This window comes from Phascolarctos cinereus, unplaced genomic scaffold (assembly GCF_003287225.1).
Source record: "Phascolarctos cinereus isolate Bilbo 61053 unplaced genomic scaffold, phaCin_HiC Scaffold_3;HRSCAF=262, whole genome shotgun sequence".
In the NCBI taxonomy this organism is placed as follows: domain Eukaryota; kingdom Metazoa; phylum Chordata; class Mammalia; order Diprotodontia; family Phascolarctidae; genus Phascolarctos; species Phascolarctos cinereus.
The window spans coordinates 9,647,539-9,667,062 of record NW_027555736.1 but is presented as its reverse complement, the minus strand read 5'-3'; the positions used below and the strand labels follow the sequence as shown (position 1 = coordinate 9,667,062).

The 19,524-nt window shown below is 51.0% G+C and overlaps 1 protein-coding gene across 3 annotated transcripts in view; it reads right to left on the bottom strand.

Moving 5' to 3' along the window:
- Positions 1–19,524, bottom strand: part of DHX32 (DEAH-box helicase 32 (putative)) — a 64,737-nt gene that overhangs the window by 4,232 nt on the left and 40,981 nt on the right. For all 3 annotated transcript variants that reach the window (XM_078150691.1, XM_020973645.2, XM_020973647.2), the window contains 6 exons: positions 19,081–19,453; positions 15,951–16,196; positions 14,603–14,702; positions 14,355–14,513; positions 2,948–3,139; positions 2,250–2,381 (listed from right to left, as the gene is read on the bottom strand). In XM_078150691.1, coding sequence (XP_078006817.1) covers positions 2,250–2,381; positions 2,948–3,139; positions 14,355–14,513; positions 14,603–14,702; positions 15,951–16,196; positions 19,081–19,453 — 1,202 coding nt within the window. The remainder of the gene's footprint in view (positions 1–2,249; positions 2,382–2,947; positions 3,140–14,354; positions 14,514–14,602; positions 14,703–15,950; positions 16,197–19,080; positions 19,454–19,524) is intronic.

Sequence of the window (19,524 nt, the reverse complement as noted above, 5' to 3'; positions counted from 1 at the left end):
ATGAGTGTCCCTCTCTCTTCCTAAGGCTGGTCTTTCCCCTGCTCCCAGAAATCTCAGGGACAACCCTTGTGGCCTGGCTACCAGCACAGTCAGGCACCCAGCATTTATTGAGGGCTCAGGCTGGGAATTCAAAGACCCACTTACAGGCTCTGCCCTCCCAGGGATCACTGTCAGATGGACATGAAAGATAATCTGAAAAAGAGGGAAAGGAATAGCTGGGGGGTGAGGAAAGGCCTTCTGCAGAAGGCAAGGGGGGCAGCCAGGGCAAAGGCCCAGAGGTGGGAGATGGAGTATTCCAGGTAAGAAACAGCAAGGGCCAGTGTAGCTGGAGCACTAGGGGTCGCTAGGGGACACCAGAGTACACAGAGTGCCGGGCCTGGAGTCAGGAAAACTCAAGACACTTCCTAAGGGCTGGGTGACCCTGGGCATGTCACTTCACCCTGTTTGCCTCAGTTTCTTCATCTGTAAAATGAGCTGGAGAAGGAAATGGCAAACCACTGCAGTGTCCTTGCCAAGAAAACCCCAAGTGGGGTCACGAAAAGTTGGACAAAACTGAAAAACGACTCACCATCAGTGACAAAAGCTGGATCCCAGGGTATGGACAGGAAAAGGAGTGAAGGGCTCTGAAGGCCAAATGAAAGATTGTGTATGTGGAGCCCCAGGAGTTCAGGGTGTGGGTGCCAGGGCCAGAGCCGTGGGCCTGGTCAGATGTTACATGAACATGTGGGGAGCTGTGGCTATCACCCTCCCGATGCAGTTAACTTTGTCAAATATGATTTCGAGTGAGTGATGCGTCCCGGGGAGCGGCTGCCCTGGTTCAGCCGTCCCCCTCCTCAAGGGGGATGCCCAGAAATGGGGCCCCTGCACTGCCCTCGAGGGCCTTCACCCCCGGCCTCCGCTGCTCCCCTTTATTTTGTCCTAAGTGGAGCCAGGCGCCCAACGCACAAGCCCCACCTCCTCTAGGATGCCCCCTGCCCCGACAAGTCCTTTGCTGCCATCCAGCCCTCCCTCCCTGGCCGCCAGCTGGCCGGGCCCGTGAGCTCAGCCCCTGCTGACCCTCACTTCCGGGTCTCTGAGTTGGCTGAGCTGCTCCAGGGGACCGCGCCAGTCTCTTTAGATGACCCCCTGCCTGCCCATCCTGAGAACCACCTCCACCTCCACCTTGTTTGGCTTCCCTTACAGAGATAACTCTTCTTTTCCCCCCGAGGGTTTCACATCCCTTGCCGGCACCGTCAGACTAGGGGCAGCTTCCCACCTCCGTGCCTTGGCACTGGCTGTCCCTCAGGCCTGGAATGCCCGCCCTCCCTCCCCAGTTCTGTCTCTTAGAGCCCTGGACTTCCTAAACACTCAACTCCAATGTAGGAAGACTTTCCCAGCCAGGCCCCCGGCTGCTGGCTATGGCCTTCCCTTCTGGGGTTCCTTTCCAGTGAGGGTGTGTCACAGGTCCCAGAGTGCAGGGCCTGTAGTCAGGGGGACCCGGGTTCAAATCCAGCCTCCGACACTTACTGGCTAGGTGACCAGCAAGGTGCAGCCTCTCTGTCTGCTTCGGCTTCCTCAGATGTCAAAGGGGGACGTTAACAGCCTGTCCCACTCAGGGCAGCTGTAAAAATCTAACGACAGCGTCACTGGAAGCAGTCCTCATCACTGTTCTGTCTGTGTATATAAGTTGGGTGGGGCGGGGGACCTCCCGGCCTTTCCTGGGCATCCTCAGCCCTTGGCTCAGGGACCCAACAGCAGCAGGGCAGTCCACAGCGAAGGCCCAGCTAAGCCAGGCAGCCCCGTGTGGCGGGGGCCCCATGATTAAGCGGCCACGCCACGGGGCAGGAGTGGCCAGTGTGGGGGTGGACGCAGGGCTCTTCTCTGCTCCTCAGGGTAGGCTCTTTCCACACGGTCCCCTCCTCAGCTTGGCCCTCAAAACACTTTAGAATTTTGTCCCTCCCTACTCTATGTTACCTTTGATGGCACCTCCAGGTGCCTTCCTCCTGTTCTCCCCTCCCCTGCCAGTGGGAGGACTGGAGCTCCATGGCCAGAGCGCCATCCAGCAAGCATCAATTAAGTGCCTACTGTATGTATGCCAGGCTCTATAGAGGATCATCAGCTTTGTGTCTTAGGGGAGGGGTCTGTTGCCATACCCGGCACAGTTCTCTGCACAAAGCAGATGGCCGGATAGCTACGAATGACTTTTCTTGACTCCGGAAAAGGCCATGACAACTTGCCAGCGACTGGCTGGATGCCCAGCACTCACTTACCCTTGCTGACTTCTTGGTAGGCCTTGTACACATTGAGGAGAGTCAGGTGGTCGCCTTCTGGGTGGGAGAGGCTCATCCTCCGCTGCCAGGCCTCCTCTGCTCTGGGGGGCAGGGGCAGGAAGCACTCAGGAGCTGCCCAATACAGAATTTAAGACACTCAGAGGCCTCAGGGGACATGCTGCCCATGACCACAGCCACAACCACCCCAGGTTCATCCCGAGGCAGCCAGAGGAAGCCCCCACTGTGCGCTGATCGCCGCAGTGTCCAGCCTTGCAGAGCTGCCTGACTGTGCATCACAGCACAGGGCAGGGAAGGGCTGCCCACCAGGCCTCACGACATGAATGATCCCAGAGTAATGGGTCGTTGTCCCTTTTTTCTCTTGGGCCTTTCAAAGACACGCTGCTGCGAAGACCAGTGATGCTAAGGTGGTAAGGAAAAGGGGAGAATGAAACCCCGAGGGTGAGGAAGGCTGCAGGGGCCGGGGCAGAGGTCAGCCTGGGGCCACACTTCACTTTTTCCTAAGAGGACCAGAAGGCATCAGGGGGTTGGAAGAAGTCTGCCATTGAGGCTGGCCTAAGGAGGGAGGCAGGGAGGCCCATAATGAGGCCACAGAGCCAGACATGAAAGCAGGCAGGGCGCCCGCCTCCTTTTTCACAGCGTCCCGGTGACAATGCCTCGGGGCTTCACTGCAGCCCTACCTGTCACCATGGCGGCAATGGTGAGCATTTCATCCACGCAGTCAAATTCACAGGCTGCTAAGATGGCCTTCGACAGCTTGGGATCCAGAGGAAACTCCGACATGATGATGCCAAACTCAGAGAGGTTCCCGTCGTTGTCCAGGGCAGCCAGATAATCCAGGTCTTCCAGTGCTTGCATCAAGCTCTCAGGAGCTGGAAAACAAGAGGCGTCCACCTCACACCTGGCTGCTTACAGGGAGGCCGTGCCCTGGCCAGGGAAAGATGACAGACAAGAAGAGCTGTGCCCCAAATGACAAACAGAGCATATGAAGGGGCAGCCAGGGGTGCCAGAGTGCACACAGCCCCTGGCCTGGAGTCAGGAAGACTCCTCTCCCTGAGTTCATATCCAGCCTCAGACACTTACTAGCTGGGTGACCCTGGGCAAGGCACTTTGCCCTCAGTTTCCCTCATCTGTAAAATGAGCTGGAGAAGGAAATGTCTTTGCCAAGAAAACCCCAAATGGAGTCCCGGAGAGTCAGCCGTGACTGAAATGACTGAACAGCAACAGAGGATATAAACAGGCTCTTCTCAAAGAGGAAACCCAAACAATTAACAGCCATCTGAAAAAATGCTCCAAGTCACGGATAACTAGAGGAAAGCAAATGAAAGCGAGCTTGGCAGCCATTAGATTGGCACAGCCGGCCCACTGGGGGGCCATGGGAGAGCAAGCCCGGCACTGCCTTGTGGGTGCACCTGGGGAGGGGGTCAGCCACTCTGCACAGTGCTTTGGGGCCATGTGCTCTGAAAACTGCCCAGCTGTGCCCCCAGGAAATCCAAGGTCCCGTCTGCACAAAAATACTTCCAGCAGCTCTCCTGTGTGGCCCCAGGGGAATGGTCTTTGTATGTGATGGCATGCCACGGGCTCATGATGAAAAACGCCATCCACATCCAGAGAAAGAACTATGGAGTTGGAATGCAGATTGAAGCAGACCATTTGCTCTTTTTTGCCCCTTCTGTTTTGTTTTGTTTCCTCTTTCTGGTGGTTCCTCCTATTGGTTCTAATTTTTCCTTACAACATCACTAATGTGAAAATATGTTTAATAGGAATGTATGTTGTGTAGTCTATATCAGATTGCATGCCGTCTTGGGGAGGAAGAAGGACAGAGAGGGGGAGAAAATTCAAAACTCAAAATCTTATGGAAGTGAATGTTGAAAACTAAAAGTAAATTAGTAAGCAAAGAAAAAAAAATACTGATTGTCCATGAGTAGGCTGAGTTAATATAATAAAAAAGACAATTTTGCCTAAATTAATTTACTTATTCAGTGCCATACCAATCAAACTACCAAACAATTATTTTATAAAGCTAGAAAAGATGATAACAAAATTCATATGGAAGAAGGAAAGGTCAAGAATATCAAGGGAATTAACTTAAAAAAATGTGAAGGACGGTGGCCTAGCAGTTCCAGATTTCAATCTATATCACAAAACTATAATCATGAAAACAATCTGGTACTAGCTAAGAAATAAATGGTGGACCAGTGGAATAGATTACATATGTAAATGACCATAGTAATCCTAGTGTTTGATAAACCCAAAGATCCAAGCTTTGGGGGCAAGAACTCACCATGTGACAAGAATTGCTGGGAAAACTGGAAGGCAGTTTGGAAGAAATTAGGCATAGACCAATATCTTATACCATACATCAAGATAAGCTTAAAATGGGTAAATAATTTAGAGGCCTTGAGGCCACATGTGACCTGCCAGGTCCTTGGGTGTGGCCTTTTGACTGAGTCCAAGTTTGACAGAACAAATCCTTTTTTTTTTTTAAGTGAGGCAATTGGGGTTAAGTGACTTGCCCAGAGTCACACAGCTAGGAAGTATTATGTGTCTGAGGCTGGATTTGAACTCAGGTCCTCCTGAACCCAGGGCCGGTACTCTATCCATTGCGCCACCTAGCTGACCCCAACAAGTCCTTTTCCTAAGGGGATTTGTTCTGTGAAGTTTGGATTCAGTCAAAGGACCACACTTGAGGACTTAGAGGGTCACGTGTGGCCTCAAGGCTCTAGGTTCCCCACCCCTGATTTAGACATCATAAGCAAATTAAGGAAGCATGGAAAAAATTACCTGTTGGATCTGTAGGTAAGGAAAGAGTTTATGACCTAACGAGAGATAGAGAGGGTCATAAGAAGAAAAATGGATAATTTTGATTACATGAAATTAAAAAGTAACAAAACTAATGCAACCACAATTAGGAGGAAAACAGGAAACTATGTTTATAGTAACTTTCTCTGATAAAGGCCTTGTTTCTTAAATATGTAGGGAACTGAGCCAAACTTATGAAAATATGAACCATTCCCCAAATGATAAAAGGCAGTTTTCAGAAGAAATGAAAGCTATCAATAGTGACATGAAAAAATACTCTAAAACTAGTCATCAGAGAAATGCAAATTAAAACAACTCTCAGCTACCACTGCACACCCATCACACTGGGTGAGAACAGCAGAAAAAGAAAATGACAAATCTGGAGAGGATGTGAAAAATTGGGACATGAATGCACTGCTGGTGGAGTTGTGAACTGATCTAACCATTTTGGAGAGCAATTTGGAACTATGACCAAAGGGCTATAAAAATGTGCATACCCTTTGACCCAGCATACCTTTTGACTTCTAGGGCTGTATCCCAAAGAGATCATAAAAATGGGAAAAGGACCCACGTGTACCAAAAATATTTATAGCAGCTCTTTCTGTGGTGGCAAAGAATTGGAAATTGAGGGAGGGGATGCCTATCAGTTGGGGAATGGCTGAACAAGTTGTGGTATATGAATATAATAGAATACTGTTGTGCTATAAGAAATGATGAGCAGGCAGACTTCACAAAAACCTGGAAAGATTTGTATGGACTCATGCTGAGGGAAGTGAGCAGAACCAGGAGAATGCTGTGCACGGTAACAGCCACGTTGTCTGATGACCAATATTGATAGACTTAGCCCTTCTCAGCAATGCAAGGATCTAAGACATCTCCAAAAGTCTCCTGATGGGAAATGCTCTCCACATCCGAAGAAAGAACTATGGAGCTTGAATGCAGATTGAAGCATGCTATTTGCTATTTTTTTTCTTCTGTTTTGTTTTGTTTCTTCTTTCTGGTGGTTCCTCCCATTAGTTCTAATTCCTACCCACAACATCACTAATATGAAAATATGTTTAATAGGAATGTATATGTAGAGCCTATATCAGACTGCACGCCATCTTGGGGAGGAAGGCAGAGAGGGAGGGGGAGAAAAATTTAAAACTCAAAAGCTTATGGAAGTGATTGTTGATAAATAAAAACAAATTAATAAAAAAAAATGTTGTTGGCCTCCAGAGAAAAAACTGATGAATTCTGAGTACAGATTGAAGCATACTTCTTTTTTTAGTTTTCTTTTTCTTTTTCTTTATATGTGTTTTCTTTTGCAACATGGCTAATATGGAAATATATTTTGCATGACTTCACATGTAAAACTGATATCATATTGTTTACCTTTTCAAAGGGTGGGGGAGGGGCAGGAGGAAGAGAATTTTAAAAAAAGAATGTCAAAAAATTTTCACATGTAATTGGGAAATACTTAATGAAGTAGATAAAAATAATTAAAAAAAAAAACAAACCTAACCCGAGGCCAGCCCCAGAGGAGAAGCCCCTTCCATGAGGTGGGTCGTGGGTGGCCTGCCTTGAGGGATGCTCTGTGGGGCTCCTGTGAAAACAGGCCTGGGATTTGATCTGGAGACAGGAGCCTGAGAGAATGGAGATGTATAGGAGCAAAGGAGGGGAGATGGGACCAAACCTGTGTCAGCTCATCCGATCTGCCGTGTGCCCGGGCAGCTCTGACGCACATCCCCAAAGAGCACAGCGAGACGGGCCTGGCGGCTCGGGGACGAGAGGGAAGCAGCTGGAGGACACTTCAGCCCAGTTTATCCCAGTCTTTGGCTCTCACACTCCATAGCAGCAGAAGTAGTGCCAGGAATTCAGTCTCTGACCTTTTGGGTACCAACAAAAGTCCATTCTGGGGGGAGTTCGAGGAAGCCAGCTGAGCATGGGAGTGGGAGAGGAGAAACTCAAGACTATAAGAAACTGAAGCATCTGCTTTGTCTTCCTTCTGTGATAGGCAGATTTAATCTGTGCTCTCTTCCTCCTCTATTCTTGCAGAATGCTGCAGCTGCCTGGGGAAGGAGCAGGCCAGTGCTGTTTAGAATGGATGCTTTAAACTCCAGCCCTGGTTGGGCCATCGCTGTTGAGCCACGGGATGGGGTCTTCTCCCTGGGCCCATTGCACGTGAAGCCTCCTGCCCCATAGAAAAGACGTCTGGACGGTGAAAGGGGAATCATGCTGGGAATCTGCCAGAAGCCAGAAAAGAAAAGTGGGACCACAGAGCCAGCAGTTAGTGGGGTGTGAGGTCACAGCTGCCACGCCAGGAACAGCCCTGGATGGAGAGATGGCTGGGGCCCTCCAGAGGTCTGAGCTCCAGGGTGGGCTGCCACTGGGCGCTCGGCAATCTCCACAATGTTGGGACTTCCCTCGTGAGACCACAGGCAAGAGTCAGCACTGGGGGCTGTTTCACTGGGTAACAAATGGAGGTTATCCTGGGAAACGCACCATCACAGGGAGGGAGGAAAAAAGAGAAATTTCTCACCTTGCATGCTCACATTTAAGCCTCCTTCCAAAGCCAGCCCATAAAATCAGCTCTTTAAACCTTGCAGAGATTCACTAAAGATTCCAGGTGATATTTCTCCTTAAACGAAAACCAGTGGGCACCGAGCCAGGATGTCCAAGCTGGGGGGCAGTCTGAGGCCTCCCCTGGAAGCCTGCTCAAGGGCTGCCCGGAAGTGGAGGGCTTCTCAGTCAGCAGCGCACCAGGTTTGCCCTGAGGGCTGGAGGCCACTGTCCCATGGAGCCACAAAGCCCTCACGTTATTTCTCTACCAGCTCTTTCCTTCCACAGCTTCCATGTTTTTGTCTGGGGAAGCCAGCAATGGAACCTCAAGTCCAGCACAGATTGCCGGCCTGGCTGTGTGACCTTCCTCCAGGTCTTTACATGTATTATGGAAGAAACAGCTTCTTTCTGAGATCCTATCCTAGGCCGCTGCTACTGAATAAATCTATCACAATGCAAGACTCACAGAGATAAAAACCTCGGCTTTATTACGCTTAAGCATGGGTTCAGGAGGTAGAACAACCCTGAGCCAAGACTGGAGTTTTTATCATTTATCGACTTTCTTTTGGTGAGGCAATCGGGGTTAAGTGACTCGCGCAGGGTCACACAGCTAGTCAGTGTTATGTGTCTGAGGCCGGATTTGAATTCATGTCCTCCCGACTCCAAGGCCAGAGCTCTACCCACCGCGCCACCTAGCTGCCCCTCAAGACTGGAGTTTCTGACAAGACTATAGAGAATGTTGCATCACAGACAGAGAAGGGATTCTTTTTTAACACATCACAATCTCGCTGGCTTCTTGGTCCATACAGGTCACATGGGCCTGGTCAACAGTTTCATTATCTCATGCTTCCTTCAATTAAGGTTGAGCAAACTAAGTCAGAACAAATTAATAAACAGATTCAAGCAAGAGGGTCTGCAAAATTCTACATTCATACAACTACACATCTATGTTTTAAAGACGCCACAGTGGGCTAACTGAGGACAGGGCTTTGTATGTCACAAAGGTGCCCAAAAGCTCGGCATCAGGGAAGTTCTTCCACAAACAGAAGCCTTTGGGAGGCTTCAAAGATCTTATTTCAGAAATACCAAAAGTCTGACTTTAATGCTGTTGCTTCATGACTCAGGTCTCTCCCGTCCCTCCCAAAGGCCGGGTGAAAATCTTTTTCCTAGGTTTGATTGTTGAAAATACATGCATTATTATAGGGCCACACAGGGTCCCAGATCTGAGAGCTGGAGGGAACTTAGAGGCCACCTAGTGCATTTCACAGAGGGGGAAACTGAGGCAGGCTAGGGCACTGACATCACCTCCATTTATGTGTAACTGCCAGTTCTACCCAGCTCTCTCACTGCAGACTCACAGCTGTGCTGAACACATCACTGCTCTGCTACATCAACCCCAGTGGCTCCCCAACTGCCTGGCACGTCTGCTCTTTGTGAGCCGGACCCAATCTACCTTTTCAGCCTCGCAGATTGCTCCCTTCATGCCTTCTTTGGCCCTGCCTCACTGGTCCTTGTGCTACAACTCCGGCCACCTGCGGTCTTGACGCTTGTGACGGGAAGCCTTTCAGCAGCCTCGTTTTTGCCAAGACCGTGTCTTTAGTCTGTGAGCGTGTGTATGTCCGTGTGCGTGCATGTCCACAGTCACGTTGGCTGCCCTAAGAGAAGGCACAGCAGCTATTTCCTCTGTCCGTATCATCACACACTAGCACAGGGCCTGGCACGCAGTTGGTGCTTAATAAATGTTTTTTGCCTGACCGTGAATGAAGATGGGTCAGCTCCGGGCTTCCCACGTGGAAGGCGATACCTTATGGCTTTTCCAGTCTTCTTCTAGCCTGCTCCTTCAGACCCTTCCTGTCACTTAACTATCCTTCCTCCATGGGATGTGAGGCCCAATGAACGCAGGGCCAGGCACAAGCAGCTGGTCGCTTCCCCACCCTGTGCTGTTGATTAGCACTCCTTGTATAACTTGGACGCACTCTGTATGCTCAAAAGCTAAATCCGGGCTATCCAGTGGCTTCTAAATGAGCAGACAGAGTCCTCTGGTAGTCCCACAAATCACATTTTTCATTCTGTTACAGAGGACTCTAAAAGACCCTGATTAGTGGATAAAAACAAAGATGTCCCTATCCTGGATTCGTATGAATTCAATTAATGGCCTTTGGCCCAGTTATGCCAAATCCATTTTCCTATGGTTCACAAATCCTGAAAAGGGTAACAAGTTTGCTGCATTTGCTTATTTCAATTATAACTTGAATTAAATGCAGCAGCTGCAAGCATGACCTGGTTTTTGCTTGCAAAATGATGAGATAGAATTAATCCACAGCATTTTCCTCCAGCACAGCATAAATGGTTGTGTGAGTACAACTTGCAGACAAAGCCCCACAAAGCTATTCCCCTCACAATCCGGCTCCCCTGGTTATCTGCTGCAATCTCGTGGCAGCCAATGCCAGCTGGAGTGAAGCACAAGATGAATTTTACAAGGAAAATGAGACTGACCAGGCCACGATGTGGCGACTGGTGGCCTGCTTTTTAGTCTTGGAGGCAATGGCGGGCGTCCTTGCTGTCTGTCCTCAAACCTTGTGGAGGTGGTTAGGGAGGCCCCTGCCTCTGGTCACGCAAGCATTGCTATGGATCCCTGCAGTCAAGAGATGGGTCCAGGAGACAGGTGGCGGGCCACCTCCTGGAAGAGGGATGTCCCATCTCTGCAGTACGTGGGGCGGTCAGACGGATTTCTGTGGGAGGATGGAAGTCTATCTAGTATGCCCGGGCGTCTGGGCCAGCCAGATGACAAAAAGCCAACCTCTCTGAGGCTCTATTGGCTGTAAGCGTTTTAGGTTATTTCCTCAGGACTTTGGTCATGATTTTTTCAATTGGGGCAGTGGGAATGGAAAGGAAGGGAGGAAAGGAAGTAGAACAAGAGAGAGAAAAAGGAAAAGGACAGAGAGAGAGAAAGAGATGGAGACACAGAGAAATGGAGAGAACAGTTGTGTCAAGTTAGTGTAAGAGCAGGACAGAGAGCATGATTTCACAGATGCCGACGGGGGTGATCACCAGCACTGAACACTGCCACTGAGTGGCCAAAGAGGACGCTGCCTGAGGAGTGTCACGGTGACAGCTCAAGCCCAGCACCCACAACATAACGCATCCTCCCTCTACATTGCTGCCCTCAAGGTCAGAATGGGCAGAATAGAGACGGGCTGGGAGTCAGCGACCTGGAACAAGCCCTGGCCCCGCCGCTTCTGAGCTGTGTGACGAGGGACCAGTGGCCTATCTAAGCCTCCATCTTCCTCATCTGTAAAATGGGAATACATGCTCTGCTATGAAGATCAAATGAATGACCGCTTTATGAATTCTTGGATGGTGAAAATGATGGGCGATGATTATAGCTGCTGGCCTCCGGGCCAGGCGATGCATCCATGCAGCCTTCCTGGTAAGACCCCTCACCTGTGTTCTTTTCTCAAAGTGTAGATGACAGAAGAACCCCTGAGATGCCCTCCTGCTCCAAGGCCTTGATGGTTCTAGAGGTCAGGGGGCACCTCCACCTTCACCCTTATCTTCCCACCACGTTCCCAAATCCTCCGCTCCTCTGGGGCACACACAGCATGTCCACCATTCTGCTCTCAGCAGGGTCCTGCCCAAGGAGAGAGGTCCACACATGGTGGCAGAGGAGGGTGCCGGGTTCCTCGGCTGTGACTCATCAGCATCTGCGACGCCTGGAGGATCGCGTCATTCCTGTGTCCCCGGCCCAGAGACATGAGTTGCTTCCCCTGCAGCAGGGCCAGCACTGGCTGCTAGTCTCTGCGAGGCTCTTTTCCCACGATGTCTCCCTGGATGCTCCAGGCTAGGCAGATGCCTGGTGACAGAGCCCAGTCTCCCAGGACCATTTCTGGCTATCATGGTTTCTTCTGGGGAATGCTGGGGAGTAAATCATTACCACCAAAACATCAGAACCAGGAGGCAGTCCACTGCCTGCTACATACTTGCTCTTATCAAGTCAGGGAAGCTGAGGCCCAAAAGTCAGTCCCTACACGGAGCAGACGGTTCTCTATTGCAGCAGCCACGACACCTGGAGGTGGCAGTCAAGGCCTCCATGCTTTTCTCACCTGGGAGTCCTGCAGAGCCAGGCAGGGCAATTCTGTAGGAGGTGAGCCAGCTGGCCTCCAGGAGAGGAGAGGAGAGCAGGAAACACACGTTGGGTTCCTTTGGGCCTATTCATGGGACATACAGCATGATGTCTTGAGATGTGCATCCTTGTTCACACACCTGATATATACAAGAACGTGCTTGTGTGCTCTAAGGGGTGAGGAAGGCTTCCAGTGTCCCTAGGAACAGTCAGTGCATGAGGCAGTGGAGGAGCCCCAGACCCGAGCCAGAACAGCAGGATTTAAATCCTAACCTGTCACTACCCCACGGCGCGATCCCAGGCAAGTCGCCTCACTTTAAGGGGGGTGGTCTCTCCTCTTGGGCCAGAAGGCCTCGTAGGCCCCTTCCAACTCCAAGTCTGGAAGACCATCTGCCTGCCCTTCTGCCTTTTTCTCTGCAGGGTCAGGGGCAGTTTTTGATGTCCTTGGGCCAGCCCCAGGCTCCCACGCAGCAACAGCTCCGTCCCTGTCCTCCAGAAGGACACTCCCTGCCTAGCCTCTCCTCCACACCTCTCAGCAGATCCTCTTCTCACCAAGGACAGCGTGCTCCAAAGCCTATCCAGAAGTACTCTCTAGCCCAGGGTTCTTTACTTTGTAGCCTGGTCCCCTGGTGAATCTTATCAGCCCCTTCTCAGAAGAATAGTTTTAAATGCATAAAACAAAGCATATTGGATTACAAAGGAAAAACTGTGCTGAAATGTAATGATCAAAGAACAAATTTTTTTTTAAAAATCAACTTCTAGGGGCAGCTAGATGGCATAGTGGATAGAGCACCGGCCCTAGATTCAGGAGGACCTGAGTTCAAATCCAGCCTCAGACACATAACACTTACTAGCTGTGTGACCCTGGGCAAATCACTTAACCCCATTGCTTAGCCAAAAAAAAAAAAAATCAATGTCGAGGGAAGGACTCCAGCTCTAGAACAAGACACATATGCCAATCACTGTTAGTTGCCAGAAAAAAAAGTTCAAAATAAAAAAAAATAAAGTAGCAAAAGGGCATAAAATGCATGGTTTTGCATTAAATTCACATCCTCTGCCTATATTTATGCTGTGTGTTTTCATTTGGAGGCTAGGTAACACTTGCCTTTTTAATGAAGCAGCCATCTTTCAAAAGTCACTCCCCTCCAAACTCTTTCTTGTTACCAAAACACACAAAATTAAACAAAGCCATGCTAAGACATCCAATGGCTTGTGCCCACCCACACGCATGCCCTTCGCCCCTTGGAGTGCCCAGTGTCTGTCCCGGAAGAAGGAAGTGTGTTATTATTTGTTCTCCAGGACCAAGACTGGGCGATGCAATGAACCTGACCTCAGCTGCCTCACCGCACCCGCAGAGACCCACTGGAGATGGTCTGGGCTGGTGGGGCAGGAGACAGCTCCCTAGGAACACCGCTCACTCTAACACGTCCCGTCGGCTCACAGATGGAGCGACGGAAGGAGGGAATCCCAGGGCCACCCTGCCCCTCCCCACCCCCCAAAAAGCATGTCAGTCACTGTCGGGTGATCAGACTGGGGGCAGCGTGCATCCCACAGGCTGCTCATAGACAGAGTGCTTCGTAAACCACCATCATGACACTCAGCCAGCAGGAGGGATTCTGACTAAGTGCTCACCACTTCATGACTTAGCCCCTTGGCTAATCTAAGGGGTGAATCTCCTTTCAAATGAAGCAGAAGTTAGGACGAAACAAGACCCAGCAGGCACAGCCGCTCCGGGTGCCAACAGTGGACTTCTGGCTGATGGGTCTGGGGCAGATCTGTACAGTAAAGGGGGCGGTCGGAGAGCAGGCCCCGTGTGAGCATCCTCGTCAGCCCAGCCGGAGAAGCCCCGTGAGCTCCAGTCTTCTCTGGAGCCAGACCTTCCCTGGGGCCGCGCAAGTACATCCTCGTACCCAGTGGCCCTGCTGCCTGAGCTGGAGGGTCCTTCAGACACTTTCTGAAGCCAGTCACTCTCTCTACTAAATCAGTGGTTGCTGGCAGGGCAGTCACTTGAGGAGACAGAGGTTAGCATCAACACCCACTCTGTGTGCAACCTGACTCAAAGAGGCATACACACTCTGTGGGATGAGCTCCCAGGCTCTAGAGGGGCAGGCCGCCTGCCTTGGCTCTCCCCACAGACCTTTTCTTGGGAATTCTGGTGGTTTTCAGTCAGGAAGCCAGCCCCGGAGAGGTGATGCCCCACTGCGAGCAGGTACAGTGCCCAGGAGGGTCATGAGCATTTCTGGAAGGACCCTCAGGAAGGCAGAAATTCTGCCCATGCTCGTCACCAAATCTTCACCCCGTTGCATAAAGTTTGAGCTGGCCCATAAGAGAGGGTGTAACAGTGCCGCAGGGCTTCCTCAGCACTCAGGTCAGACCCCACCATCTCCTCCGGCTCTCCCCACTGGGGATTCGCCCTCTTTGGTCCTGAGGACCGATGGCAGGATTTCTCCCTTGCCCCCTTGCCGTGTCCCCAAGGCAGACAGCGCACCACGGTCAGGTTATTCCCTCAACTAAAGACAACAGCAGGCAGGATACAAAACACAGGCAGCCAGACAGAAAGACGAATGCGTGGCCAGGCTGCGCTGGGCACCTTACCAGCACTGACACATTCAGCACACTACCTGGTCTGCTCAGGAAGTCACAGTGGCTCAAGCCCGCAATATCGATCCGCTTCAGGAAAAGGACCAGGCTCGTCAGGTTGGCCTCTTGTAATTCCGGCGCCTTCAGCGGCTTCATGTCCCTGCAGACAAACTCTTCAGAGTACAGACGGAACAGTTTGCCTGGAAGAAATCAGAGAAGATGCCTCTGCTGCCTCTGCTGGCCTCCCGCCATGAGCTCTCGTGTCCCCGGCTCCAGGGCCCCTGGCTACCTGAGGAGGACGCGCCTGGGATCTGCTTGCGGATGTCGGCCTGGTTCCTGCTGATGGGCTGCAGGACGAGGGAGCTGGCTCTGATTCTAGGCCTGTAGATCTAAGAAGGGGAAACGGCACCTTGAGCATCAGCTAAGGCGAGGGGGAGCAGGCCTCGAGGGGCACTTTTCTGAGCCACAGCTACTAACCAGTCACTTCTACTGGACTCGAGGCAAGCCCTTAGATCAATGGTCCTGAAGGCCCATGCTGGGCCCTGGCAGGAGGCTCTGGCCCTTCGCAGCTCTCCTTCCTCGCCCCTGGGGGAGTCAGGAGCAGATCCTCCCACGGGACACAGAGGAGGAGCAGGAGCAGGAGCAGGAGCAGGAGCAGGCCTCTGGCCGAGTCGGCCTTGACTGCAGAGGATTTTGTAGCCAAGCCACGGCAGAAAGATGTTCCAGGGACTTTTCACAACATTCTCACGTGCAGAGGCAGTCTGTGAACCTCTTAGGCAACTCCCTAAGACCCTCAGGTGCAGAGAACATGCCAATCTGCACTGGGAGAGGGACTCTCCTCACCTGGGAGTGACTTATCCCAATCTGACAATGATGGCACCAAGCCATGAGTCTGAAGGGGGGCTATTTTAGGCACAAAGTTCTATCTCTGAGCTGTTGTCCTTTCTTTTTCTTTCCTGAGCCAAGGATTTATTCAATCAGGACTAATCCAGACTGATTTTAGGAGAGCCCAGAGAGTCACATTATTTTAGGCTGGGTCAAGTGAGGAGCCCTGTCAGGTGCTCTGGAGGGACTCTGTGGCTGGCACACAGTAAGTGCTTAATAAAGGTTTGCATCATCAAATATCAGTTGTCTGGAGCGAGGAGAGATGCTATTCCTCTCACAACACTCCCCACGTCTCCAGCTTGCTGCCACGCAGGTGGCCCCAGCCCCAGTTCCGGCAGGCTCGGTGGGGACCTGGGGGCCCTAGCTTTTTTTCATTAAGGGCACTGGGGAGAAATGAAAGGCTAAGGCAAGAAGGGGATGCCAGCCATGACATGACGAAGGGCAGAGGTCGGGGGGGGCTAACACCTTTGGGGAAGACGCTGATGACATCACCGAAGGAGCTGCAACTGAAGATGGAGCCGCTTGGGAAGTGGGGAACACATCCGGTGACCCAGCACGTTAGCCGAGGCAAAGGCGCCCGGCAAGAAGAAGCTGGTCACGGTTTGCTGAATGGGGACATGTCACATGCCACAAAGAAGGCCCAGCCGGTGACCTGCCCCCAGTTACAGAATGGGACCTTTAGTTTCCCGCGGGGCCTGACCTTCCTGCCTCTCTCCCGCAGGCTCCATCCCCGGACCCAGGCATAAACTCACCTTTCTCCTCTCCAGCCCCATGTCAATCACAAACCGGACCGGGCTGCCCCAGAGCAGGGACTCTCCCGAGCTGGTCGTTAATACCACTTTTCTTTGGTAAACTTGGCTTCTCTTTTCTGTGTCTTCATTTGGCTTGAACAGGAGGCATTTTTCTTTTGGATATAAAGGGACGACAATCAACTCCCCAAGATCTGGGTTCAAGTTAGAGCCTTCTTGACAGACAATTTCATGCACTTTTTCAATTTCCTAGAGTCAAAAGTAAAACAATCCATGAGCAAAAAAATCCGTTCAATTCACAAATCGTGACTCGAGTATTTCTTTTAATTAAGTGAAACAATAATACAACAGCATCCAGCATAGACGGAAGAGAACGCTTGTGGCTGCGCCGCTCGGGTGTATCTATCGCCTCTGAAAAAAGGGCCGAGAAAGGGAAACCACTTCTGATGGCAGGTTTGGCTGAGGCCGGCAAACTAAATGGCATTATCTTCTCCAGTCCAAAGAGGGCCCCATGGGGGGCACACCCTGATGGCCTTGTGGGCTTCTTCTGAGCCAACTGGTCTGGGCCCTCATGGCCACCACTCTGCCATCTCAAGGGAAAGGCAGTCTTCCCTTCTGCATCCCAAGACGTCGGGGTCCTATGAAGACAGGAGGACTGAGAATCATGGGATGGCCTCTCGAATTTCTGTCCCACATGTTCTTTAAGAAGCAGGTGCTCTATCTGGGTCACTTTGGAAAGGACTCTGCTGGCCTAGTTAGGTAGGAAAATGCCCCAAATGCAGTAAGGCACGCAGAAAAGTGCTCGGTGCTTTTTATAACTTGTGCTACTCGATGAGATAGGATGGCTTCTTTTTGGAAATGTCTCAATGTCAACTACATTTTGTGAAGCAATAAAAGTGACTTCTGTGCAAGAAATTAGACAATCGTGAAAAACACAAAACAGACAGAACTTCCTAGTAACAAAGAATCTTGCTCCTAAGCCGCGAGTTCTTTAAACATCAAAAGGAAAAGATGTTCCTCAAAAGGTAAGATTTTCATTCCTCTCCTTAAGGAAGTCAGCAAAGTGCCCACTCCTGGAGGCTCCTTGTTTCCTCCAGCAAAGGCTCTGTCCAAAGCTGTCAGAGGAGGGCAGCCCTCTCGGCTCCATCCCTGCCTTTCTTTCCAGTTTGCCTCTTCCTCCTTGGGGATAAGCAGGTTTAGGCTGAGACCATCATCTAATGCAACTCACTCCCAGGCCCAGAGATGGGGACAGACTGACTCAGAGTGATAGAGTGATAAGTGGCAGAGCCACAACTCAAACCCAGGTCCCAGCTACAAACCCAGTATGACCTACAGCTCCAGTTTCCTCATCTGTAAAATGGGAATACTACCTCTAGCACCTCCCTAGCTAAGGTGCTATGAGGGTCAAATAAGGTGACTTATTTAGGGTGCTACAGAAATGCCAGGGCTATGATGTTTTAACAACAGCAGCAACAGTGGCTAGCCCTTCAAAAGGGCTTTCAAGTTTGCCAAGTGCTTTCCACATAATTCATTTGATCCTCACAACGACCTTGGGAAGTAGAGGTCTATTATGATAAGCTCTTCTTACCCCCAATTTACAGATGAGGAAACTGAGGTTGTGAGAGATTAGATGATTTTGAAGGCAGATATGAACTCAAGATATTCCTGACTCGAATTCAATACTGTCCACTGGGCGCCCAGCTGCCTCTGTTATTACTGTTGCTAAGTATTAATTCTTACGCTCAGGTAGGAATCAGGACAGCCACTGCATTTTCAGGAAGGCAGCTAAGGGCTCCAGTGCTCAGCTCTGTGCTTGGCACAGAGTAGATACTTAGTAATAACAGCCAACATTTGTAAAGTGCCGGGCACTGTGCTTTACATGTATGATCTCACTTGATCTTCATAATAACCCTTGGGAAGTAGGTGCTGTCGTTATCCCCATTTTACAGATGAGGAGACTGAGGAAGACAGAGGTTAAGTGACTCGTCTAGGCTCCCACAGCTAGGAAGTGTCTGAGGCTGCATTTGACTCAGGTTTTCCCAACTTTAGGCCCAGCTGTCTATCCACTATGCCCCAGTTTCTGAGGTTGGAAAAAGATGGAAAGAATGTCTGCACAGAAATGTGGTGGGACTTCTTCGTGAAAAGGGGAAGCTGCCTACCTGGGGCAATAATTTCCCTCCAGGGCACTGTTCAGAATGCAGGTGAGCCCCCGCCCCATGCTGCCTTCCCAATTACAAAGAATTCTTAATCTACCCACCATGGACCTCTGAGTACATTCTTGTGGCACTCTGATCTGCTCAGCAACATACAGGACTCCAACAAGGAATGAGGCTGGCCAGGGCACTGACCGCTTGGGTCACTCCACAGTGATGGCAGCGTGGAGGGGCCTGGCTCCTGGCACTACGCTCTATCCACGTGGCCCTCTGCGGGTGGTGCCACGGGCTGCTCTGTGATCAGTCAGTGGCTTAGAACTTCACTCATCTGTCTCTATCAGTCATGCTTCTTACTGGGTACCAGGGAAGGGTGTTCATTCCACCTAGAGACGATGCAAGCTGGCTCTGCCCTGCTTCCTTACAGCCCAGGCCGAGGCCCACCTCCTCATCTTCCTGAGTATCTAACAGCAGAAAGCCACAAAGGCTGGGGCACTTCACATGCATCCGGGTGAGCGTCCTCTAACCTACAAGACGGCTGCTTTTGGTGTCCGTGGTTGTCCAAAGAGAAGAAGGAAAGCCTAAATCCTGTAAAAGTGCTCTAGACCACGAATGCTCATAGCACCAAGTCACGGATGTTTCCACTGCAGACTCCACCAGAAGTCTGCAGGAAGGGAAAGGCTTCTGACAGATGGTCAAGATGCTCTGGTTTGCTCAGGACACGCCTCTAGCACCTCAAGCTTGGGCTCATTTTCACCGATTTCTTCCCAACCCTCCTCTGCCCCCCAACTCTGGGTTGGCAGAGAGAGCTCAGACCATGTTGTGCCAGCTCGGGATGTCGTTAAGCTTCTCTTTAAGCTACAGAAAAGGGGTGTGGCGCATTCATTCATGTTGTTATTAGAGGGGACCTCCTGGCCAGAGGGCCGGCCCCAACCCGAGGGTGTTCCCACATTCCTGCCCTCTTGTGGCTAAGCATCACTTACTTGCTCACAGGCCAAAAAGGCCGCGATGTCACCCTTCTCTCCAGTATGATGGATCTCAAAGATAAGCTGAATGACAGACGCCAGGTGGTCTTCAGGAGCCACACACAGGTGCACCACCTCCACGGGGAAGCCGTTTCTCACTTCAATGTGAGGCACATTCCCATAGTAAGAGCTGAGCTTGCCGACTAGGGGAGGAGAGGTGAGGATCACAAGCTTCAGCTCAGGCCTTGCCAGTAAAACGTCTTTTAAAAGGCCAAGTAACACGTCTGTCGAGATGCTTCTTTCATGCACGTCATCCAGGATGATGACCCCGTAGCAACCCAGAAAAGGAACGGACATCATTTCTCTCTGCAAGATCTCATCAGTGCAGTACCTGGGCAGAGGAAACACGGGTGAGCACACTTCTCATACGTGCAGCATGTTAGCCAACCCTATAAACAGGCA